Here is a 24,738-nt window from a genome sequence, read left to right on the forward strand (position 1 = left end):
ACTAACAGTACTTTAAACCTTCCTCCTGAGTTCTGGAACCTTGAGAAACCAGGATATTTGCAGTATTGGCTTCCTTATAATCTAAGAGTTGGAAGCAAAGAATGGAGCCTCTTTGACTCTGTAGGCTTAAGGGTGGCCACCGTGCTGGCTCCTCTACCAGTACAGTGTGAGGTGTTTCCTTTGAGAAGCCCCCCAGGGTGCCTGTGAGGGGGTAGTCTTCTTGGACCCTTGGGCACTGCCTGTGTTAACCACTGGTTGTATTAAATTCCGGGAGCCTTGAGGTTTGGAGCTATCTTTCTTGCTTCCTGCCATTTCTCCAGAGCCAGGTATAGAGAAGGTGTTTGGAAGCCTGTTGGATACAGTGTTACATAAGCAGCTTGTTGTTTTCACAGTGTCGGCCAGCTCGGATAGCCCTACGGGTTGATGTACCCACTGGGCTGAGCAGCAAAGGCATGCCACTCAGTTAACGTCTGTCACTTAGGCTGGGCCTGCCAACACCATTGAGCAGGCTGGTCCCCCAGCCCCATGTCCAGGTTGGGTCAGAGATTCGTTTAAAGTCACAGAGAGTAGGAATCAGCTTTCGTGGGTACAGGTGTTTTGTAGAAGGCCTCTGATGTAGCGTACCTGAGGTTTTTCCTTCTGCATTATCCTCCTGCCTGTGCAGCCTGATTTCCAGGCTGTAGACTTATTGGACCCCCAAGGTTGTCTGTCCGGTTGCAAAATCACATTTCTCCCATGAAGCTTTTGCATGTCCCCTTGGGTTTTCTAAGAATTGACCGGTTGGTGGCTGGAAGAATGCATCCTGGGATGTTGCAGTTTTTGTTAGGAGGGCTGCGTGCTGCGAGTGGAACGGTGTGGCTGCCACTGGTCCCTGGGCCTTTCATTTGTGTCTGTTACAGTTGCAGCTGGCACAGAATAAAGCTCCTCTAAGTCTAGGCTCTTCAATTCCCCTGCTCTTTGGGAGAACAGAATTATTTCTTCTCCACATTTATTAGGTGACTGGAATGCCAGGTGTGAGTGTGTGTGTGTGTGTGTGTGTGTGTGTGTGTGTGTGTGTGTGTGTATGGCTCACCTCTGGCTCCTCACCTCTACCTACTCCCCACCTCACCTCAGGGGTCCTGACTGATTCTGAGGAGGTAGCCACCTGGGCTCCTGGCTGAGAAGCACTTAGATGAGTTGTGATACAGATTAAGGGGGCTTACCTGGTACTGAGAAGGAAGAGACCCTCAGGCAGAGATTGCTTGTTAAAATAAAAACGACTCCCCCCCCCAAAAAAACCCAGATGTATTCATGGCCCCTAGTGGGGCTGCAGTGGTTCCTTATTGCTCGCTGTTGGCTGAGCCTGGCATAGAGCCCAGAAATATGGTCTGCAGGTTCTGGCCCCCGGGCACTAGAATGCAACCTACAAGGGCGAATTTGAAGCTGAGGCAGTAACTCAATCTCTGGCCAAAAGGGCAGGGTCACAGTTGTTTAGGTGGTGGGAACAGTGTAGCCTCTAAGTCTCAGAGAGCCTGGTCATTGGCAGAGCGGGTGAATTTGGCCTGTCTGGGTACTAGGGAGCCCAAGCAGGCTTTTGGGTAGAAAGGAAGATCAGGACCTCAGACTCTATACCTAAGCCCGAGAAGTGGTCTGGGGAAGGTGGTAAACATAGATTGGCATGGGGTTAGGGACAGCTGTCTAAGACCACAGGAGACAGGCCCAGAGGCAGGAGGACTGGGGCTCCCAGTGCATGTTGCTGGTCAGGGTGTGAGGAGGCCGGACCACTGCGCCCCGCCTGCCCTTCCCTGGTGCCCAAAGCCTGGGTGCCAGCCCTTTGCCAGCTCCTACCTACCTTGCAGTTCTGCCCGCCGTTCCCCAGTGCGCCCACCTCCTGGCCCGCGGTGTTTCTCTCCAGCCGCCCGCGTGGGGTCTGCGGGGGGCACCGCGGACTCAGGGCGCGCCGGCCGCCGCCGCCCGCAGAGGGAGGAGCTGGCGGAGGAGGCGGGGCGCGGAGCGGCCGTGGCATGGAGCGAGCCCGGCGCGCCCGGGAGCGCAGCCCCGCGGCCCCCGAGCCCTGAGCGGGCGCGGCTCGTGCGCTGGCGGGAGCGGGCCGGGCGCGGCGGCGCGGCCCATGGAGCGGCCCCGGGCCGGGCCCCCGGCGGGCGGGCGGGCGGCGGGCGGGCGGTGGGCGCTGCGGCGGCGGCTGCGGTGAGGCCGGCGGCGGGGCCGGGCCGTGCGCCATGGAGGCCCCGGGCGCCGGCTTCGCGTGCCCGCTGCCCCCCGGCATCGCGTCCGTCACCTACGTGTTCGTCTACAGCCCCAGCGGGCCCGGCGGATCCGGCCCCGCGCCCGGCCCCGGCCCGGCGTCTCCCGCGCCCCCCGCGCCGCCGCCCCGGGGCCCGAAGCGGAAACTTTACAGTGCCGTCCCCGGCCGCAAGTTCATCGCTGTGAAGGCGCACAGCCCGCAGGGCGAGGGCGAGATCCCGCTGCACCGCGGCGAGGCCGTGAAGGGTGAGGGGCGCGGGCGGGGTGAGGGGCGCGAGCCGGGCTGGGGGGCGGGCCCCGGGGCATGCGGCCTGTGTCATTGCCGTTCGGGGGTCTCTGTGGTTGGGGTGTCCCTGGGTCATTCCAGCAAGCTGCTGTGCCGGGGTCTCAGTCTCTGGCCCTGGCTTTATGGGCTTCTGGCATGAAGCTCTAGCGCTGTCATGGTAGAGGCTTGGCTCTTTTGGGGCGGTTCTTGTTACGATGGGGGCCAACGACAACTGGGTCCTTGGCGTTGGAAGGACCCTAACCCATTCCAGAGCTCCCACACCTTGTGGGGTTCCTGTGTCACTTCTGGGGCTTCTTCACTGGCAATCCTTGGGATCCAGGTGAGGGGGGCTTGCCATCTTCGGGGGATCTGTAACAGTTGTGGTTGTCAGTGTACAGCACACATTTCTTCCATGGACGGGGAAGACAGCCCCTCCACCCCCATCATGGGGCTCTGCTGTTTTTGGGTTCCTACCTTGGGCACTCTGTCTGTGAGGTAGAGATAGTTGTGGAGACCAGACCTCCTGGTCTATAATGTGGCTTGCTCCACTGGCTGCCTCGCCATGACCCTGAGCTCTGGGCAGTAACTCTTGGGTGGACATCAGTTACCATATCTGGGGGGGGGGGTACGCGGTCCCTGTGGGCAGGAGGAAGAGTATGGCCCCTGTTTCTGCCTCTGCCCTCTTCCAGTGTGTCCATCTGTGTCTGTCTGTCTCCCACATGTCCATCCTTTGCTGAGGCCATCTGTTCAGTTCTCTTCTGTGTGGATCCCAGAATCTTTCCAGGGGAAATGCTAGGAGGGATGCTGGCTTGAAAGAGAGCAAGGGTCAGGGCTGTGGGCAAAACCTGAGCCTCAGGTGGCAGGGAAGCGGGTACCCTGCTGTCTTCCTTTTGCCCTGACAACCTGTCTGGCTTCTTTCCCTAGTGCTCAGCATTGGGGAGGGCGGTTTCTGGGAGGGAACCGTGAAGGGCCGTACAGGCTGGTTCCCAGCTGACTGTGTGGAAGAGGTGCAGATGCGACAGTATGACACCCGGCATGGTAAGTGACCCCAGTTTTTGCTTAGATACCTCCCAAAGGGCAGGCGCTTCTCGTTAGTCTCCCTTTGATCTTCTTGGTAGCACATCTGGATATCTCACCAAGACCGAGAGGCAAACTCAGTACACTCAGGATACATTCAATTTCATACATACCCACTGTGGGCAAGCGTGCATGTTCCTAGGAACATGAGTATGTGACCCTGACAGGGGAGAGCCTTTGCCATGCCCACTGGAGGAGTACACTCATGGTCATCCTCTGTCTGCGTGTTGGCACACGAGTCTCCGGTGATGGTGACCACCCCTCTGGTACATTCCTCACGGAAATACCAGGTTCGTGGAGCTCCCAATTCATGAGTGGCTGGCACATATGTAAGGAGGTCAGTGTGAGAAAAGAGGCGTTTTTCCAAAGTGGACAGATTGTCCAAGTGGGCAGAGCAGGAGGCATGGGCCAGCTAAGAGGAAATGAGGCCAGTTGGGCCCCAAGGAGAGGTTCGGGGTACCTGGGGTTGGTATGGTCTGAGGGCAGCTGATGGAGGGTGGCCCCTGTTCTTACAGAGATGTGAGGTTGAAGGTTGCAGCTCCTGGAGCTGCAGAGGGGCTGTGATCCAATCTTGCTGAGTGCTTGAACTTCTAGGAAGCATCCCTTTAGGTGCTGGTGCTGACAGTGGCTGGTCCTCTGGAGCCCTCAGTGTGGGCCGGTTCCATGTCTGGGGTGTACTTTTTCATTGAGCCCTGGGGTATTCTGGGAAGCCACAAGATCAATGATCTTATTTCCAGCCCAGAGAGTAGGTAGGACAAATGAACTCTGGGGGTGATTATCAGTGGTATGTCTGGATCAGGGTATGCGTGTCTCTTTCTCTGTACATAGAAGGTTTGGGCCCTGGGTCGTGGTGGCCTCTACCCTAAGTTGGCAGTTTCCCAGGGGAACCCACAATCATGTGGCCAGGAACCTTGGCCCCGTGTCAAACTTGATGGATGCCTAGGTTAAACAGGAACTCAATTACTGACCTACTGCTGGCTGGGCGCCTTGCTTTCTTACATGGCTTATCCTTTTCCTGCCTTGCTGGCTCTGCTGGTGACTGGGAGAAGAAGAGAAGGGAATTGTTGTGCTCATTCGCTGCCTGTGGAGAGTGGCTGTGGCATCCGGGTGGAAAGGATTTCAGAGCTTTGGGGCCTAGTTCCAACAGGACAGAGTAAAGGACAAAGGGGCAGGGGCTGCACACCTGTTGAATAGGAGCTAGCTTTATGCTTTCCCTAAGGATGGGGGTAAGGTTCTGAGAACTGTGGATCCAGGAACATTTGGACCTCATTCTGAAGCCGAGGACGGAGAGGGGTTTGAGTTGGAGTCAGAATCTAAGAGGAGCAGGTGTTGGCAGGTTTTGCATAGAGCTGGACCACGTGCTGGCTGTCAGTGGTTGGTTATGGCAAGTGTACCCCCTGGTTGCATAGGCCACTGAGGGGGCAGGGACCCAGAGTTAGCCTGAGGAAGCCAGAAAAAAAAAGGCTCAAAGCAAAGGTGTTGTTTAGGTTGAATTCCCTGGGTAGTTTGCAGATGGGTTCCTCATGTTTGTAGAGCTCCAACACAGCATTCTAGAACTATACCCGCTGCCAACTTCTGTATTTGAGCAGCGCCAGACTTGATTTTTAGCATTTTCCTATGAATGAAGCCGTGGACCTATCCTGGCAATCCTGGGAGGTGGGGGCCAGCATCTAGTATGTTTCTGGGATGTCGTTACCCACAAGGGGCAGGGATGTCTGTTCTTCGTTTTGCTGCATAAGCAGTTAGCTTTGTGAGGAATGGTAAAGCTGAAGCGGGGGAGCATGAGTCTAGTCACCTCTCCTTGGGGTCAAGGTAAAGAATGATCTTGTAGTAGGAGCTGACCAAGCAGATATTTTAGGCCAAGATCAAGATCTGGGCAAGGCAGAGAGGTGAGTAGGGTGTGTCAAGGTCATAGGGAAAGGAGAGGACCACAGAGCAGCTGATGTCGGGGGAGATGGAGCTGCAGGCTTTCTAGCAACCACGGGACCCCTAACAGGGCCATCGTTATCGTAGCTTATCTGAGGGAGTGGGGTTCAAAGTACCTAGGTGATTGGGAGCTAGCCATATGATTATGGACATATGGTGAGGGCCCTGCTGAGGCTGCCTTTTGGGAGGGTATAGGAGCAATAGTGGCCTCCTTCTGACCCCAGCTACAATGCCCATTCTGCTGCTCTGGGCAGAACTTCTTGTCTGGGACTTAGGCTGAGCTGTGCCAGATTGCAGAGGGCATCCTAGCAACAGGAACCGGTTTCCAACAGCCCTCACACCCTCTAGACTCTGATTCAGGAACCAGAATGGGAATGAAGGAGAACTTTGAAAGATCAAGGATAGAAGCTGTGCTGGTACAGAGGCTAGGTCAGTGTCTCATAGGACACAGGTCCTGGACACACGACAGGTTACCTGAGCCAGGATGCTGGCCTCCAGCAGCACTCTAGGAGGCTGACGCTAAGAGATACTGAGGCCAGCTAGTGCAGGAGTCTCAAGGCCTGACATACCCTCCCATCCAGCTTGCCTTCCTCTTTCCAGTTGGAGAGAATGTTCCACTTGGGAGCCGGTGCTGGGCACATTCCTTTCAGCTGGCTTTCCTGTGTGTGATTAATAAAACCAGAACATGAATCTGTGTTATATAATAAATAGTTTGTCTGGTTGATAACAATTTAAAAACAGATGCTTTGAAATAGGACCTGACCAGGAGGAGGCTGCACAGCTGTGCATACCTTCTCGGGTTAAGATCTGGGTAGGGCAGGGCATGTCCTGTCCTGTCCACCACTGGGCTCCCAGGCATGGTTCAGCTAGCATAGTGTATCTGTGATTGGGTCAGCCTGAAGAAGGATATGCTTGAGGTTAGGAGGAATTGAGGAGGGCCACTTACCTGGTAGCAAAGCTTCATCTGCGCTGGTCTCAGGACCGGGTGGCAAGTGTATGTTTGTCTCTTGGTCAGAGTGGGACAGAGGGGAAGGAGTAAGTAAGCAAGTCAATGTGGCCTGAATGAGGCTGTTAGAACCTAATCAAACAGGAAAACCTAGTGGCCTCCCGACATGACATTTTCCTACTGCGGAAAGAGAGGTCCAGATGTTCCGGTTATTGTATCGAGAGTCTCACACAAAGCGGGAGGGACCTGAAGTCTGGACTAGAACTTTTCTTGATAGGCATGTCATTTGATGGGAAGATCCTCTAACCATTGCTCCACCCTGTCTCTGTCCATCTGTCACTTAACTCACCTGCTCACCCTTCTGTCCACCTATTTATCCAGCAACCCACCCAGCCCACCCAGCTTCCCCTTTCCTCCACTCATAGATCCCACCCATTCATCTATCATCCATCCATCCATCCATCCATCATCCATCCATCCATCCATCATCTATCCGTCCATCATCCATCCATCCATCCATCATCTATCCATCCATCATCCATCCTTCCATCCATTCATCATCCACCATCCATCATCCATCCATTCATCATCCATCCATCTATCCATCCTCCATCCATCCATCATCCATCTATAATCCCTCCATCCTCATGGATCTATATATCCTTTGGCTCATCCGATATTCCCTCAAACCTTCAGCATCCTGCCCATTCATCTACACATTTACTTTTTGGGTTATCTTCCTTCCGTTCCTACATCACCCATACACACACTCACCTAGCCAGTTGCGTGCCTTCTGTTATACACCAGGTGCTCTGCTGGGCACTGGAACCACAGGCGTCATGGCATCTGGTCTTGTGCTTTAGGGAGCTCATAGTTGCTGAGAAGCCAGGCCATAGAAGAGCTTCATGTTCCTGCTGGGTATGGTGGCACATGCCTGTAATCCTAGCATTCAGAAGACCGAGACAGATAATCCTAAATTCAAGGCTCAGACTGTATGTAGTGATATCTTGTCTCAAAAACCAAAACCAAAACCAAAAAAGCTCCCCAAAACAAAACAAAACCAAATCCAAACAGGGTACTGTAGGACTCTGGTACCCAGCACCTACATGGTTTCTCTATAGCTCCAGTTCCCGGGGATCCAGCTCCCTCTTCAGGCCTGTAAATGCACTGGACATACATGTGGCTCACATATATACATGTAGGGAAACACACGAAGTAAAAACAAAATCTTTTAAAAACTCAAAACAATACGGAACCCAACTTAAAAAAAATGACAGGTTCCTCCTGATTTCATTTTTTTTTTTTTATCCCTGCGCCTCCTTCTGCTCTTGATGCATAGACTCCACACAGTTCCTGTCTGCTCCAGATTAATGCCTTTGCCACGGTCTTTGCCTTGACTGTCTCACCCCCAGCAGCCCTGCACCCTCGTATCTACAGGCTGCTCCTTCGGCTGCCTGGATCTTTGCTCAGCTCTTCCTTCTGATGAGGCCATCGCTATCCCTCGAATTGTCCTTTGCCATCCCTTTTCCTGCTTGCTCTTCTCTTGCTAGCTGGCATTTTGTATTTACTGTTTGTTGCTTCCACTTCTCAGAATAGCTTATTAACTCCTTAAAGGCGGAGACTTTGCTCTATTCTAAAATAAACAGTGCCTGGTAGGTGAATGGCGGTTGAAGTAAATAAAAAAAAAAAAAATTGTCTTGAGAAGTGCTGTGCTGTAGCAAGAGAGGATGAAGGAGGGCGAGGTGCTAAGGAATGAAATTGAAAACTGTGGTGGTGCCATCTTGAGGCCGTCTGAGGCACTGCAAGTGCAGCCGGAGGAGCCATTCTGAAGCTTAAGGTCTAGTTGTAGATTTGAACCTTCAGGAAATCTACAAGGCTAAGTAAGGTTCAGCAGGAGGTGTGACCTGGCCAGGTCCACAGGGTCCACGAAGAACTTTGAGATCAAAGGGCAGATATGTATATAGTCCTGTGGAACACAGTTAGGGCAGGGGACTGAACACTTTATTATCTCTTTCTTCGTTCCTTGAATTTGTGCTGTTGTGAGGAAAGCGGTGGACACCTTGGGATGCTTCCGTACTAGTGCACGTATAGGCTGATAGCACAGCGCATGCATGTGTATGCGTTCAACACCTGTATACACTGTGGGTTACATAAACATGTGTTTGTTACTAAATCCTGGGCTCACATAGAGATAGCAGACATGGCTCTCACTTGACACACATAAGCACCAACACAGCGTTCATACCCCACTGTGACCAGCCTGGCCTTGTATGGTGTCTAGCTGCATGTTAAATAAGGAGAGATGAACAGGATTGGTTTCCCCTTGGCTCTAACTCTCATCTGAGCCTTACCTCCTTAGGACTTTCGGGTGCTGGGTCCTAGGATTTGCCTCCATCCCCATCCCTACCTATATCTAGGCCCAGAGTGTGTGGGTGCAGAGACTGATCAGCACAGTTGGGGGAAATTCAGCTAGGTGGAGGGTCACGACCGTCTCTTAGCCTTTGATGCTCCCTCCAGAAACCAGAGAGGACCGGACGAAGCGTCTTTTCCGCCACTACACTGTGGGCTCCTATGACAGCCTCACTTCACACAGGTACTGGCAGGGGTGCAGGCACCCAGGGACACTAGCCGGGCCTAGTGTGTCCAATGAGAGGGGAAGTCAGGGTATGGGGAGGTGGGAGGTAGGCAGGGAGTAGGTGGTTAGCTTCCTCTGCCTTTGTCATTCTCCGTTGTCTGGTGCATATGGGACCCGGTGGGTTCAGCCGGACTGCTAGGCTCCCTGCAAACTCCCCTCACTCAACCTTGCTTTCCTCTGCCAGTGATTATGTCATCGATGATAAGGTGGCTATCCTGCAAAAACGGGACCATGAGGGTTTTGGCTTTGTTCTCCGGGGAGCCAAAGGTAATGGATGTGGATTTTGGGGATATTGAATTGCTGTCGATAATCTTCTGTGGCCTGCCTCTGCCTCTCTCCCCTTTAGAGCCCCCCTCCCTCCCACGGTTGTATGCCTTGGTTTGGAATCTACTGGGGTACAAGGTAGTGGGTCCCTCTCCTTTTAGCCTTTCATTTCCTTGTGGGGATCTCTGCCCTGGGTGGAACAGAGATCTTTTTGCTGAGGGTAAATGCGGGAGTTCACAGAGGGGTGTACAGTGGTTTGGGTACCTGCTATCTGCTGCCTGTCCCACCCTATTGACGTGCCTTAGTAGTCAGGTGGCTTCATGGGGCTTCCTGACATGATCTATGCTTGTGAATGCCTTTTATCTTGCTCCACCCCCCTGCAGCAGAGACCCCTATTGAGGAGTTTACACCCACACCTGCCTTCCCTGCGCTCCAATACCTTGAGTCTGTAGATGTGGAAGGTGTGGCCTGGAGGGCCGGGCTTCGAACTGGGGACTTCCTCATTGAGGTGAGCCCTGTCCTGACCCTGCCCAGCAGGAGGGGGAGAGGGCTACTAACTGCTGAGGTCTGAGGAGGGGGGCAGTTGGCCCCACTACCTAGCTGCTTGTCTATCCCAGGTGAACGGAGTGAACGTCGTGAAGGTTGGACACAAGCAAGTGGTGGGTCTCATCCGTCAGGGTGGCAACCGCCTGGTCATGAAGGTTGTGTCTGTGACTAGGAAACCAGAGGAGGATGGTGCTCGGTGCAGAGGTAAGGGTTCGGATTGCTGGCCTTTCTGATCTTTGACTTCGGGCCCACAGGCCTCTCCCCATCTCTGATCCTACACAGCTGACATCACGCTCCTGCCTGAGATTAGACAAAACGCCCTTATCTGCTGCACAGGTCCATGGTGTTAGATGCCTGACCTCTGACCAGGCCTCTGACCCCTGATCCTAGACCGCCCCTCCTCAGGTCCCTCTCCCTTCTTCTGTGAATCCCCCCAGCCCTGGTGTGGCAGAGCCCTCCTTCCCGACGCCAGCAGCTGCCTGGAGGCCGGGTTGTCATGGCAACTGTGAGGTTGACGCTGCTGCTGCTGCTGCTTATTGTGCAGGGAAGGGGGAGGCGGCACCTGAGGGAAGAGGAAAAGCGTCTTCTCCCCGCGCCGACGCCAAAGACGCTGCACAGCCTGGGCCTCAGAGGCTTCGCTGCCGCCGGCCCGGCCCAGGCGTGCCGCTTGCCAGGCCACACTTGGGTCTCCCAGCGAGCCGTGGGACCTGGGTCTGGGGTGCTTTAGGCAGCAGGAGGTAGTCTGGCAGGAGGATCTACCCAGCCCCCATGGGTGGTGCCCACTCACTGGGGCCTTGGAGCCCGCAGGGTGGATCCTCGGAGCAGAAACAGCCGCCATCCTAGCTTTTGCTGGTGCTTTTACTACCATTTGAGGCCTTGGTCCTGGGAGTCTTAAGGGCCCTAGAGGCACAACTGCCCTGGCTCCCTGAGTGCCTCACGCCATGAAGAAGTTTGCGTCTAGCCGCAGCCTGAACAAGATCTTGGCACAGTGTGACTCTTCTTCAAGAGAGTACGAGGAGGTCCAGGCAGTGGAGCGCAAGTGGCATTTGCACCTGGCCACCCCACGCCGCCTGCTGCTGGACCGGAGGGCCAAGGCCTCCCTCTTCTTTGCAGCACCACCACCCCCGAAGAGGGCCCCCAGCACCACGCTGACCCTGCGGTCCAAGTCCATGACGGCTGAGCTCGAGGAACTGGGTGAGCATTTCGGGTGGACGGTGTGGGTGAATGGCCAAAGTGGGGTGGATGCAGGTAGTGTGGGAGGGCCGTGGTACTGAACTGGGGGCTCAGACAGAAGGTAGAAAACATGGGTTTGGAGACAGATCAGCAGTTAGGGGTGGGACTGGAGTGATGGGGAAAGTGGGTACCTTGGGGGAGGAGTGTGATAGCAAGGGAGGAGATGAGGACTCTGGGCAGCATGAGGATCGGGAGTTGGTCAGGGACAATGACAGATGGCTGGGGAACAAGGTCTGGCCCTGTAGCATGCCCGCATGCATGCACATGCATGTGTGTGTGAGCGCTGTCCCTGGTTCTGTGCTTTTCCACTAAGACTTTGCATTTCAATTTAGCTGGCAGAAAGCAGGGTAGAACAACCTAGAGTCTGCTCCTGGCTCTGCCCGGCACGAGCCGGGTCACCTTTGTGTTTATTTTTCTCGGTTGGTACCTGCTCACTTATCTGCAGAGTGAGTCTACTGACCCAATAGAGGTATTTGTGAGCACCCTTAACACAGTGAGGGGATGGGGCCTTGTGAACTACAGGAGGTGAACAAAAAGTATGCTAGCTTTTAATGGATACAGTCCCAGGCTGACTACAGACAGCCTCATTGTGGGCATGTCCTGATACACACGACTCCATCCTGACATAGGGCAGTTGCCAGCTTTTATTATGGCCATGTGCATAACACATCCTGTATGCATGTGCACATGTAGGACAGTTACCAGCCTTGTTATAGGCATGTCTCGTGTACATGACTATGATGTTCTGACATGTATAAAAGTATCCAGGCTCATCATGGGACATGTCCCATGTACATGAGCCGCACACCTTGACAAGCATAGTAGTTACCAGCCTTGTCATGGGCATGTCCCATATGCGTGACATATTTTTGACACCTATGCCAGTTAACCTTGTCATGGGCATGTCTCATATTCACAGCCATGTCCTGATATGTGACATTTACCAGCCTCGTCATAGGTATGTCCTATATGCATGATCACATCTTGACACATAGGACTGTTATGAGTCTCATCATAGGCATGTGCAGCTATATGTGATTTTATTGTCATTGTGGGCATGTGCTTATGTGTTTGACTATTAAAGAGCCTTACTGTGGGTGCATCATAACTGTCAACAGTCCCATGGTGGGTATATTCTAATACATGTGACAGATGGAAACACTCCTTGCTTTTGTAGTCTGAGTCTAGTCGAATTCCCAGACTTTCCTCTGGCTTCAGTCGTAAAAGGAAAGCCTTATCCTGGCTCTCAGAACTTTCTCTATCTTTTGCTTATGGACTCAGTGTTGACCGTGTCCTGGCTGTCGGCTGAGTCGCTACATTCCCAGAGGTGCCTTGACTGAAGTTTAGTTTGGTTTGGAAAACAGTTACCAAGATAGAAGGGGCTGACGTGAACAGGATTTTCCACGATAAAACTCTGAATATCAAAGTAAAAAATGACAGATAGTATAAAGGAGGAGGAATCCTGTGGTTTCAGGAATGAGGCAGGAAATCAAAGCCAAAGGAGTAGGAACCTGGTGCTTCCAGTTCCTGATGGCGGTTCTCAAGGGCAGTGCTGGGGTCTGAAGCCCCTGTGAGGCTAGAAGAGGTGCTGTGGACTTGAAAAAGCCAGATGCAGCCATAGGCTCTGGGATTAGCATAAAAAACTGGGAGGGGCCGGCGTTATGGGTTAGCACTCAAGAGCGCTTGCTGCTCTCGAAGAGGACCCAGGTTTGGTTCCCAGCACCCACATAGTGGGGTCTCAACCATCCAACCCTTCTCACTCTGAGACACCAGGCACGAACAAGGTGCGCATACATACATGCAGACAGAAACACTCAAAATAATCTAAAAAAAAAAAAAAAATTGTTTTTGAAAAGAACTGGAGATAAGAGCACGAGAGTAAAGTGAAAGGTTTCAGTTAGATAAACATCACAGAATTGTGAAATTAACAGGATAATACGAACAACAGCAGCAAGCAAGTTTGGGATGATCCTTAACTTATTGAAACAACAAACAAACAAGAAAGCTACACACAGAAGAGTCTGTGGCTTGGAGACACAGGATCCAGAACTCACTAAAAACAAAACAAAACAAGTAACAGTGATCGAGGAGATGAGTCAGAGACCCTCCCCCCAGAATCAGCATAGGAAGCTGATGAGGTAGGCCATCAAGGACCAGTTAGGGGACCTGAGGACAAACAAGGAGACCTCAACATCTACTTGATAGGAATTCCAGAGGAAATTAATAGAAAAGCTAAGGATCTCCCAAAAGGAAACAGAAATATGAGACTCCTTTCTGAAGGAGTATGTCACAGATAAATTATGATCTGTCAGAGTAGAAATTTAAAATGCCACCGACAAGCAGAAAAATGTTTAAAAATACCAGCGCCAGTAGAGGGAGTCAGTGGCTCAGAGTGAGCGATGGTTTGACTTTAGGCTTCATCAGCAGTTAGAGAAACAGAAGATGATGAAAGTCATCCTAGCCAAACTGGTTGACTAGAGAGAGCAAATATACCTGCAGACTTCAGGCCCTAGGGTCTAATCTAACCCAGGTCAGTCAGAGAGAGCAGACCTATAGCATGGATTGATAAACCAAAATGTGGTAGACAGCTGGGTTGGATTGGACCTTGGTGCACAGTCCTGGAGTCTCTTGCTAGAAGCTGCTCTATAACCAGGCTAGAAGGGCCCTTGCTACTTCCCCCTAAGAGGTGTTATTCATCCTGAACTCTGCACTCTAGGACCCTAGAGGCTTGCTGTGGGAATGGAAGAGCTCTGTCTGGCTATGGCTTTTGCTAGTAGAAATGGAAGCAGGAGAGTTGAATCTTTTCTTCTGTTCCAGAACTACAACTGTAGTGTGATTGCAGTGACAGATCTTGCTGGGCCAGAGGAGTGGAGTATCATGGTATTTCTGAGTAGAAGCTAGAAGGGGTATGGGAGCAGCTCAGCTGGAGCCTCTGCCTATACTTTTGTGCCCAGGGTCATAGCTATTGAAACGGGAACCGGGTTCTAAATGGTCCTGGGTTTAGAGGAAAACCAAAGTCAGGGGCTCAGTAAGCTGCCCTGACTCAAAGACAACTATCTTGGGAGATGACCTGGTCCTTCTGGGAATGTCTGATTTGAGGAAGGCAGGCCAGCATAGAGTTCTCAATCCCTGAGCATCCCCACAATCCACTGTTTGTTTTTTTCGTTCGTTTGTTTGAGACAGGGTGGTTCTGTAGTCTAGGCAGCTGCTGAACTGCCTATGCCTTTTGAGTTCTAGGATTACAGCCATGTTCTCTACCATGCCTGGATTTATTTGTGTTTTTAAAAGGTAGAAGTAAGACATGTTGAGTCACCACTGTTGTAAACATGTCTATCCTGCCAGTCACTGGTGGAACCCTTTAGGAGCTCTGTCAGAAAGGTAACAGAAAGGTAACCTGAACACTTGGCTAGAAGAAGCCAGCGTGAGGTGAGGGGGAAGTGGGTGCAGGGTTGAGGCTCATGCTGTGGAGAGGAGGAGGCAGGGTGAGGTAGGAGGAAGAAGAGGGTTGAGTTCCTGGGTGCCAATGGAGTGAACAGAGAGAGGTTGATCCAAATTAAACTAATTAATTAAATAAGATGGAAGTGGTAGTGTCTGGCAGAAATCATGGGGAGAACGCTGTGGTGGGGCACGTACCTATTGCTCAGGAGGTTGAGGCAGGAGGATTGTTGTAAGTTCCAGGCCTGTCTGGACTACAGAGTGAGTTCAAGGTCAATCTGGACCTCAAAAAAAAAGAAGGGTTGTTCCTAAGGGCTGGGAGAGGGGGAAAGAAGCACAGATTACCCTGTTCTCCATTCTCTTTCTTGTCTAGGGTTCCTTTACCAAGTATGCCTTGAGTCAGGGACATGGGTTAACAGGGACCCACATCAGGGACCTAGTGTGGGCAAGCTGTCCCTGTTCATTTATGTAGGTGAAATTAAGACTTCCCTCAATTTCTGGGTCTTTTCTTTTGTGATAAGAGGTCAGCCTAGGTCCCTGTTAACTTGGTCTAGAGAAAATGTCTTTACCAAATATGGACCCTGCTTGCTGTTACAAACCTGCTTTGGGATATGGAGGTGTGTATCAGTAATGCAGTGCTTACCCAGCGTGTTCAAGGCCCTGGGTTCCATCTCTAGTACAGCTAAACAAAACAAAACAAAACAACACCAACAACAAAAATCTCAGTACAGTGTGTTCAAAGGTGACCACCTTGGTGAATAGTGGACCTGAAACTTTGTTTTTATAGTTATATCTTTGTTATGAACAAACATCTGGCTGCCCTAAGTACAGTTCAATTGTGCACATCTCCGTGTGTGCATGTGTGCACATGTGTGTGTGCATGCTTGTGAGTATGCATGTGTACACGGTGTGTCTTCCTGCTTTTGCTTGCTTTCCTCTAGAGGTTTAGCACATTGGTAGGCTTGTTCTACTGGCCTCAGAAGGAGTTAGAGATGGGGACAGGCCTGTGGGACCTGGTTGTTGGGGAGGTGGGAATGTGGAGAACAGGATCCAGAAATCACTGTGCAGAATGGCCCAGGGGCCACGCAATAAAGTCTTCCTCTTAACTCCCTTTGCTCTGTTTCTCAATTCTAAGCTTCCATTCGGAGAAGAAAAGGGGGTAAGTCTACTGCTGCGATTCTAGGCCTGGCTTGCCTGTCCCCTACCAAGGGTGCTGCTGTGTGATGGGTCCGAGTCAGAGTGGTCTGGAGTCTGGCATACTTATCTCATTCCTGCTGTTCCTGCTTGGGGGATCTGGTAGAGGCATGGTAAAGGAGTTCCCAGGGGTGTCCCTGGGTGTAATAGGGAGCACAACCGTAGTCCTTGTGGATTCAGGCGACCTAGGGATGTAACCTCTGAAGATAGTGTGGTGGGGAGGGGAGAGAACGTGTGGGGAGGGTCCCTGCAAGTATTGAGGCCCAGAGTTGGGGGGGGATGGTCTCTGGGGGTCAGACTGTGGAGTTTGGAGGAGTGAGGCGCCTGGGCTGTGTTGGGATGGAAGCGTCAGGGTGTTCAGCAATGCTCTGTGCTTTCTCTGTTATCTTTTCCTTCCCCTAAGCCAGTTCCATGCTGGTGAGTTGTAGCCCAGAGCAGAGCAGCTTCAGATAGGAGTTTGGAGCTGGGCTCTCCCGCTCAGAACCCCCATCCCTACCCCTTGGCTGTTGAGTTCACTATCTCCTCTTCAGGTTCAGAACCCCCACCCCTGTGTCCCTTGTTGAGTTCACTATCTCCTCTTCAGGTTCCACCCCTGTGTCCCTTGAGGCTCTTTGCCATATGACTCGTGGATCCAGCGTGGCTGCAGGGGGACACAGTGTCTCTGTGGGGTCAGGGACACTAGGGCCTAGACTGTGTACTGAGGTCCAACATCTGGGAAAGTCTTACGTGGCTTCTAATGTCACCTCTGCCTCTTGAGTGGATGTGAGTCAGTCTCAGATATGCCCAAGCCTAGGGTGTGTGGATTTGTGCATCCAGCATCCTCTCCCTCTTACTTCTGATGTTCTGAACTTTGCCTGGGTAGAGGGACTGTCTCAGTTTTACAGCAGGTCCCCCTCCAGGTCCCCCTCCAATCTCTTCTTGTTAAGGTCTGTATCCTACCTCTGTAATAGCAGGGCTCCCAGGATACTAGGCTGTGGTCACGCGCTTCTTCCAGATGTGGGAGAAATGGCTGATTTGTCACTTCCACGAACCCTTCTTTTCATCCCTGCTTGGGTTCCCAACACACTCTGCCCTGACCCCACAGTGAGGTGGATGTGGAAGGCTAGTGGGAATGAATACCTATACTTGGTTCTATAGGATTTAATTTAATTTTTAAATATCTAAGATAATTTAGGATTACTTTTTCTAATTTTGTAGTGGATTTATGATGGGAAAAAAATTCAACTTTTCATATGTAATTTCAGTTCTTAAATTCTTCCTTTTGGAAATAATTCTGGCTTGGCCTCAGCACTGTTGCACCAGAACCCTAAACTGTTGCTTTGTTAGACGTTGTGTGTAAACTGCTCAGATCTATTGGATCTGTTAGGTTTCTTAGAGACACACACTCTCTAAGTCCATGGCCCAGGTGACTGTGCCTTGGTAGGAAATGTCACTGTGTCATGGACTGCTCTTTCTCCTTCTGTCTTTATGTATGTGGTGTCTGGACCAGATGGCAGGAGGAGTCTGTAGTCTGGGGTGATGCTCTGTTTGTGACATTTTGTGCCCAGGAGACAGGAGGACAGTGATAGGGTGTTGAGGTGGTTACAGCGGTAATCATGTAAAACTTGGCACATACTGCCCCTCGCCTAGGACTTGGCCAGGGTAGTGGTTTCACCTTTTCAAAGGGAAGTTATTCATTTCATCACAAAGACAAATGAGAAAATCTTTTGCATCTGTCTCTGAACTGTTACCTGGTGGTACTGGAAGCCATGCTTGGGCCTTACCAATTTCTCTACAGTGGAAACTTGTTTCGCTGGCTAAGTACTGTATTGTTCAGTCCTCCAATGGGGCAGAGCATTCTCTTTCTGAGGAACCCATGAATCGTTAGTGAAGATAAAGTAAATGCCCGCCTTACTGTGTCCTCAGCATCTGCAGTGGCCAGTGTGGTCTGCATTGGCTAGCATGGGTGTGGGCTTCTTTGTGCTAATTTCCCCTAGGCCTATATGGCATAGAGGCTGCTCACGACTGTTTTATTAGGTGAAGGCTCTCAGAGGTATATAAATAAACAGAGTCAGTGTACAAGGTGGGGGTCTCAATATGCTACCTAAGAAGATACCCTCTGGAGTTAATTAACTTCTACGCAACAACTGTTAAGTTAGAGACAGTAGGTACTGGTGAGCAGCTGTGGTTTGGGTTCGAAAAGAATAGGAGATGTCCTGGCTGACTATAGAAGTTCTTCAGCAGTGGTACTTTGATAGTGCAAGGCTGTGCAGGACAAATGTTCCCTGATGGTGGACACAGCCTTCAAGAATTGGATATGGTCTGGGGACAGGTGGAGCCTTAGGCTGCTGAGTGAGGTTAGTATAGCAGTCCGGCGGAGGAAAGCGGTGCCCAACCTATAGTGTACACTGGTGCTCTGACCTCTAGTGGACTCTGAGCAAGAGTTATATAGCCGTGTCTCAGACAGCCTTCAGACCCTTTAAAGGTCTCTGAAACCCTTTCCCCTGCTGAAATGGGGTTCCCTTGTAGTTCAGTCCCATCTCAAACTTGTAGTTTCACCTTAACCTCTCAAAAGAATGGGATTACAGGATTTCTTTTTCTTCTGCCATGAAAAAACACAATGAAATAAAATGCCCGAGGAAGCAAGAGTTTACTTGTATTTGGCTCCTAGTTTGAAGGCTTTTCCATGTCTAAGTCCGGAAGAAGAGAGTGGTCAACATTCAGTATTTTGTATGTTTTTGAACCGTTTGGAAGAAATGGTGCTAAGGAAATGGTGCTGTTGGAGTTTAGGGTGGGGCTTTCCCGCATCAATCACCAGAGTCAAGATAATCCCTCACAGGTGTGTCTGGAGGATGGTCTCCTAGGTGACTGAATTTTATGTCAGGTTGACAACAGTAACTATCATACATGGTGTGCTGCCACACTGAACTCTGTACTTTTTTTTTTTTTTTTTTTTGATAAGCCAAAGTACCACTTTTTTCTTACTTGCTTTTGAGGAGAGTGTGTGGTGTATGTTTGTGCGCGCATGTGTGTGCACCTGTATAGGCACATGTGTGTGTGTGTAGGTGTGAGGTCTACCTGCTGAGTGCCTTCCTCAGTCATTCTCATCTTACCCTTTGAGACAGGCTCTTTCACTGAATCCAGAGCTTGCCATGTTGACTAGACTGTCTGGCCAGGGAGTCCCTAGGACCTGTTTGTTATAAACATATACTACCACACTCAGCTTTTTATGTGGGTGTTGGGAGTCTGAACTCCGGTCTTCATGTTTGTGCAGTGAGTACTTTACTCCCTGAGCCATCTCCTCAGCCCCTAGAGTCCCATTTTAAAATCAGTAACTTTAATAATAATAATAATAATAATAATAAACCCCCGACTACACAAAGGTTTTCATTTTATAGCAGATGTGACAAGAATATGCCTGAGGCCACCTGGTACCTCTCAACCAAGCCCTCTTAGGCCTCAGCCTTAAATAGATCTGAAGTCTGAGAGGTTGGGTAGGCCTTTGGAGAGGAGAGTCCTTTTCACACTCTACTTCCCATTCCATCGGAGCTGCCTTTCCGCATGGGTAAGAAGGAAGCAAGGAACCGTAGCCTCCTGTTTTGTTCCGAGGCCATCTTAGATCTCCAGCCTGAGTTTTCTTCTTAGGAAATAGCTGCCCTCTGCCAGGCTAGTCCTTGGTTCTTATCTTATTTACCCACTTAGCATCTCTTGCTTGAATGTTCGTGTCTGTCCCTGGGGCAGCGGTTGGTCCCACTACAAAGAGCTTATGGAGAAGTGGTGGAGGATAGGCCATATGCTGAAAAAAGGCACGGGGTGAGGTGAGAGCGAGGGGAAGTGATCTGAGTGGTCTGCCCCTGTGTGAAATCCCTAGACTTATCTCCATGGTCATGGCCGGTGACTTGCAGTGTCTGGGGGCTGGTCTCCTAGGGGATTGAATTTGTCTTTTTTATTTTATTTTTTATTAAACTGTTGACTTACTTTATTTTTTATTTTTTTGTTTTTTAAAAAGATTTACTTATTTACTTTATGTATATGAGTACAGTATAGCTGTATAGACGGTTGTGAGCCATCACGTGGTTGCTAGGAATTGAATTTTTAGGACCTCTGGTTGCCCTGGTTGGCCACACTTGCTCCAGTCAACCCCACTCGCTCTTTATTTATTATAATAAATAAGTACCCGGTAGCTGTCTTCAGACACACCAGAAAAGGGTGTCAGATCTCATTACAAATGGTTGTGAGCCACCATGCGGTTGCTGGGACTTGAACTCAGGACCTTCGGAAGAGCAGTCAGTGCTCTTAACTGCTGAGCCATCTCTCCAGCCTGGTGATTGAGTTCTATGTAAAGTAACCATCAGACATGGTGTGCTGCTGCACTGAACTCTGCACATTTTTTTTTTGAAAGTGCCACTTTTTTTTCTCTCTCTTGGAGAGGAAGGTGTGGTGGTATATGTAAGTATGTGATGTGCAGTGACCACAGAGATACCCAGGTACCCAGGGTCTTCTTAAGGACAGAGTTCAGCTGGTTGAACTGGAACCTGGGGTCTAAGGAGCGTGGAGGGGATGTGAGATCTAGGTCTGAGGCAGAGAGAGACCTAGGGGTGGGTAGGGTTCGTTGGCTCCTGTTTGTGTCCACGGTGCTGGCATAGGTGAGTGTGGCAGCCCTGGGGCTGAGGTGGCATCTCTTTGGTTGTGCAGAGAAGTTGGATGAGATCCTGGCAGTTGCTGCGGAGCCGACACTGAGGCCGGACATTGCAGATGCTGACTCGAGGGCAGCCACAGTCAAGCAGCGGCCCACCAGCCGGAGGATTACCCCTGCAGAGATCAGCGTAAGCCGGCCTTGGGCCAGGGCTCTGGGATGGTCAGGTTCGGGCCTGGGGATCAGAGGGTCATGCGCCTCTCTTCTGAGGTAAGAGTTCTCTATCTGGTTCCCTTCTCCAGAGAAGGGGGAGCTCTCTGTGGCCTCTCTGGGAGACATTTGGGACCGTGTCAGCCTGTAGGGTAGCCGTAGTTCAGCTCGCTTCTACGGTTGCAGCTTTTAGTGCGTCTGACCTTAGTCAGATTCTGTGTTACTCTGGGATGACGAGGGTCCATAGTTTTGCTGAGTCTATGGTACAGCATGTCCCTATTCAGAAGGCATCTGTATCTTACCTGGCACCCCTGGGTTCTCTCTTCCTCTTTGTTCAGACTATGCCCAGGGTCTGAACTTTCTATTGTGTGTTCATTTCACTACCCATACACTGCAGGCCCTAACTGAACATGGGCACCAGTGCTTTTAGGGTATCTGGTGTATGGGGTGTCCGGTCTAGCCTAGGATGGGTGGGGCTGGATGGAGAACTGGGTGCTCCAGTGCCCTGGAACTTCCATGTTCCTCCCTGACCCCACAGTCATTGTTTGAGCGCCAGGGCCTCCCGGGCCCAGAGAAGCTGCCGGGCTCTCTGCGGAAGGGGATTCCACGGACCAAATCTGTAGGTACGGCTGGGCCGAGGGACTGCTTGGGGCTAGGGATGGCTGGGCTGGGGTGGGTGGATTCAGGGTTGGAGGACCCCATCTCTCTCTGCAAAAGTTCAAGGATGCCACTTTGTTTATGGATCCGAGTTTGCTCTTCCACCCAGAGATGTGCCGTGGGAAGACACCTTTGAAATTCTTTTCCCGTCTGCCGCTCCCCATCCCTGGCCACCCCTTTAGTCCTTCTCTTCCTGTCATTTCTGCCTTGCACAGTAGGACAGCTGCCACCAGCACAGCCATCTCCTGTCCTGTCAGCCAGAGAGCAGGCCCAGTTTCTCAACCTAAAATTACTCTTCTCCTTGAACCCACTCCATCTCTCCAGGTAGCATCCTCTCCCGGTCCCTTCATGGTAGGACCCAAAAGGTCACCCGTAATTGTTCTCTCTGCCTCCATATGCTCACGAATTTGAAGCAGCTGGGTCTCTCTGCAGCCAGATTGAAGCTGCTCCCACTAGGGTCAACAGTAGCCTCGGGGCATCCCCCCTGGCAGGCACCATCAGCTTTCCTTTCATTGACCTCAGTTGGCGTTTCTCTGTTCCCTCCTCTGTGAAATTCCTAGGATTGTGGGAGTGAGTTTCTTGCTCTCTCCTCCTTTCTCGGCTGCATTTGTTCAGCATATCCAAATAGTAGGTCAACTCAAGGCTGCATCTTCAGGCTCCCTTCCTTCTGTCCATCCTACTGTGAAGCTTTATCAGACCCTGGCTACCATCACACTCCACACCTGGCCGCTTCTTCTGCTAATCCCTGGCCAGGATCCCTAACAACCCCTGCTGTCTACGTGTTTCTCAGGTATCTAGTCTCCTTGACCCACACAGCCGTCCACCTGTTCTCACATACCCTACCACACTCACTGTCTGTTCCACATCAGTGTAAACTCCTGCTCAGCCCAATTACAGGCTAGACATGAGCTGCTTATATGCACGCCGGCTCATTTAATACCTACAGTAACCATGTGGGGGTGGGAATCATTTATTTTACTTAAGGGGAGTTAAAATGGCTTGCCCCAAAGTCACACAGCTGTCCTGCCTCTACCTCCTTAAGGACGCATGCATGCTTAAGCCAAACAGCTATCCGAGTGTCTGTCACCCGTCCTGGGACTCCTGCTTACTATTAGCTGGCCCTAGGCTGGATCTGGGTCTCAGTTGGAAGGTGAAAAGTCTACAGTTGGGTCAGTCCAGCAGTTAGAATGTGGCTGTCAAGGAACACATATAGATGGAGACTGACTGGGGAGGTCCAGACACACAGGATCATCAGCATTTATACTTAGAATAATGGGGCAAGCAGATATTTCCTGGAGATTCTGAGGCAAATGTGTGGCAGAGGCCAGTGTGTAAAAAAAAATATGGGTGTATATAGGGCAGAGCCCCTCATGGGCTGGCATTGATACTTCCGTAAGTGGAAGGGTGGCAAAGGGCAGCTGGCGAAGACTACAGTTCCCATGGAACCAAGAGACACAACTTTATGTTCTTCCAAGCCTCCTGGGCATCCTCCACGGCCTCTTGCCTTACGAGTCTTATAGCAGGCTTGTCTTGTACCTGGTCCATAGCTTTGTCTTCTCCGTGTCCTCTTGCCGGGGATCTGTTCTCTAGCCCATTTCTCTGGCAAAGGAAGCTTTCTGTGGTATATTTATAACCTGGTATCCCTCCAGCCGGTCCTGTGTGGGCTCCTGTTGTCTTGGGTCCCCAGAGCAACATCCCTGTCGTGCTTCATCTGGGGTATCTGCTGCTTCTGCCTTTCTGTGGCATGAGTCTTTCCATATTCCCTGTTGCCTATCTTCCTTCTCTCTCCCTGGATGGTCTTTCCCAGAGCTGACTACTGTAGATCCAGACCCGTGGACTTGTGGTCTAAGCTTCAAGTTCCTTGGCAAGCCTACCAGTTCCTCCCACCTGAATACAGCTGATCAGTGGGCTAACAGGTGCTCAACTTTAGTTCCCCATGGCTGGTGCACTGCCGCATGCCAGCAAGAGCATTGGCCGAGTTGCGAGGCTCCTTGGACTCACACTTCTGGTTCCGGCTGTATGTCCCCGGGCGTGTAATACAACTGTTGGGATCTCAGGACTGTAGACTGCAAACGTGGATCTAGCCAGTAAGGATAGCTCAAGCTTGCCCTTAAACATTGTTGCAGTAGTTGCAACAGCCCCTCCTTCCGGGCTGTGTCTGGAAACAACCCTGTTGGGGACTGGGGACTGGCCGATAGAGAGGACCTTTCTTTAGTCTGGTGTCAGCACAGACTGCTATTCCGTGCAAGGCAGGTGATTTTTTTTTTTTTTTTTTTTTTTTTTAATTCTCAGGCACAACCTACCATGCCACTGGTATTAAATTCCACCCCCTCTTTCACTGTCACGCATCATTCCTGTCTTCTGCAACCTTGAGGGCTCTGCGAGTTCTTCCTACATAGTTTCACCTAGCACACAGACTTGTGTTTGGTGCATGTTCCTGTGCTGTGTAGGAATGACATCAGGAGGGGCCCAAGGGCACCGAGGCAGACCTTAAAACCTTGGTAATGGCCTCAGTCACCTTTCCTGGTGTCGCTGCCTGCAGCCTTGAGCTGTAGACTATACATAGCCCCGTGACAGGGGCACGGAAGGCTCTGTGATGAAACACACTCTTGAAGGCAACTTGTATGAAACTGGAATTCAAGCCCAAGTTTGCAACACACCTAAGCCTTGCTAGTCCTGAGTCAACCGAGCCAGATACGTAAGTAGGCACTGCCACGCCTGTCTTCTACTTAGTAGGTCGGGCCACTCGGCATTTTCAAGCCTCACTATGTAGGATTCTTGCACTGGTATCTACATTCTGTCTGAAATGGCACGAGAGGTTCTGTAAGGATCTAGTGACCTCTCTAGACAAGGTGATGGGGTTCATTTTCAGGGAAGTGTAGCTTATAAGAGCACAGGCTTATACCCTGGCCTGGGGTAACTAGAACACACCAGCACCTAATTGAAGGTGCTTGACCTTCAATTCCAAGCCTTGGGTGCTTGACCTTCAATTCCAATTTAGTTACCCATCCATTCTTCCTTCCATCTTCCTGCCCAGGCGCTCTGACTCTTAGCCTCTAGCTAGGGTACCAATTTGCTAGTTTCCTGCAGGCCCATCCTTGGGGTCTCACCAAGGAACCAATGAGGCCTCTTTCCCAGCCTCCTACCCTGGCTGGCTATCTGGAGCAGTTCTTGCAGAAATATGAGTTCACTCTCCTGCGCCCCCTCATTGATGTTTTACTGTTGGTGCGTGGAGGGGGCGTGTCCTTCTTTCTGACCGCCTTTCTTCCCATCTCTGGTTGCCATCCGGGTTTCTGTTGACTCCTGCTTGTTCAACGTTGTGGATGTTTATGAGTTGCTTTGCCTATCCTTGATGGGAACCCCCTAAGCAACCCTTAGCCACCCCCGACAGTTTTAGGGGGCTGCCTATACCCTTCTGGTGTCTTCTCAGGGCCTGCTCCATGCCCACGGGGGTTGGGGAGATCGTGGCTTCAGTTCCAGCAGTCAGAGTT

General features: G+C 51.2%; 1 protein-coding gene across 6 annotated transcripts in view; it reads left to right on the forward strand.

Moving 5' to 3' along the window:
• The window catches only part of Shank3 (SH3 and multiple ankyrin repeat domains 3), a 62,371-nt gene that overhangs the window by 23,508 nt on the left and 14,125 nt on the right, over positions 1-24,738 (forward strand). For 5 of the 6 annotated variants that reach the window (XM_031353013.1, XM_031352997.1, XM_031353031.1 and 2 more), the window contains exons 12-21: positions 2,297-2,490; positions 3,434-3,547; positions 8,976-9,051; positions 9,278-9,360; positions 9,741-9,865; positions 9,975-10,107; positions 11,017-11,097; positions 15,707-15,730; positions 20,440-20,570; positions 21,129-21,213. In XM_031353013.1, coding sequence (XP_031208873.1) covers positions 2,297-2,490; positions 3,434-3,547; positions 8,976-9,051; positions 9,278-9,360; positions 9,741-9,865; positions 9,975-10,107; positions 11,017-11,097; positions 15,707-15,730; positions 20,440-20,570; positions 21,129-21,213 — 1,046 coding nt within the window. The remainder of the gene's footprint in view (positions 1-2,296; positions 2,491-3,433; positions 3,548-8,975; positions 9,052-9,277; positions 9,361-9,740; positions 9,866-9,974; positions 10,108-11,016; positions 11,098-15,706; positions 15,731-20,439; positions 20,571-21,128; positions 21,214-24,738) is intronic. The other variant, XM_031353005.1, reaches the window with a different exon arrangement.

This window comes from Mastomys coucha, unplaced genomic scaffold, assembly GCF_008632895.1.
Source record: "Mastomys coucha isolate ucsf_1 unplaced genomic scaffold, UCSF_Mcou_1 pScaffold11, whole genome shotgun sequence".
Lineage (NCBI taxonomy): Eukaryota > Metazoa > Chordata > Mammalia > Rodentia > Muridae > Mastomys > Mastomys coucha.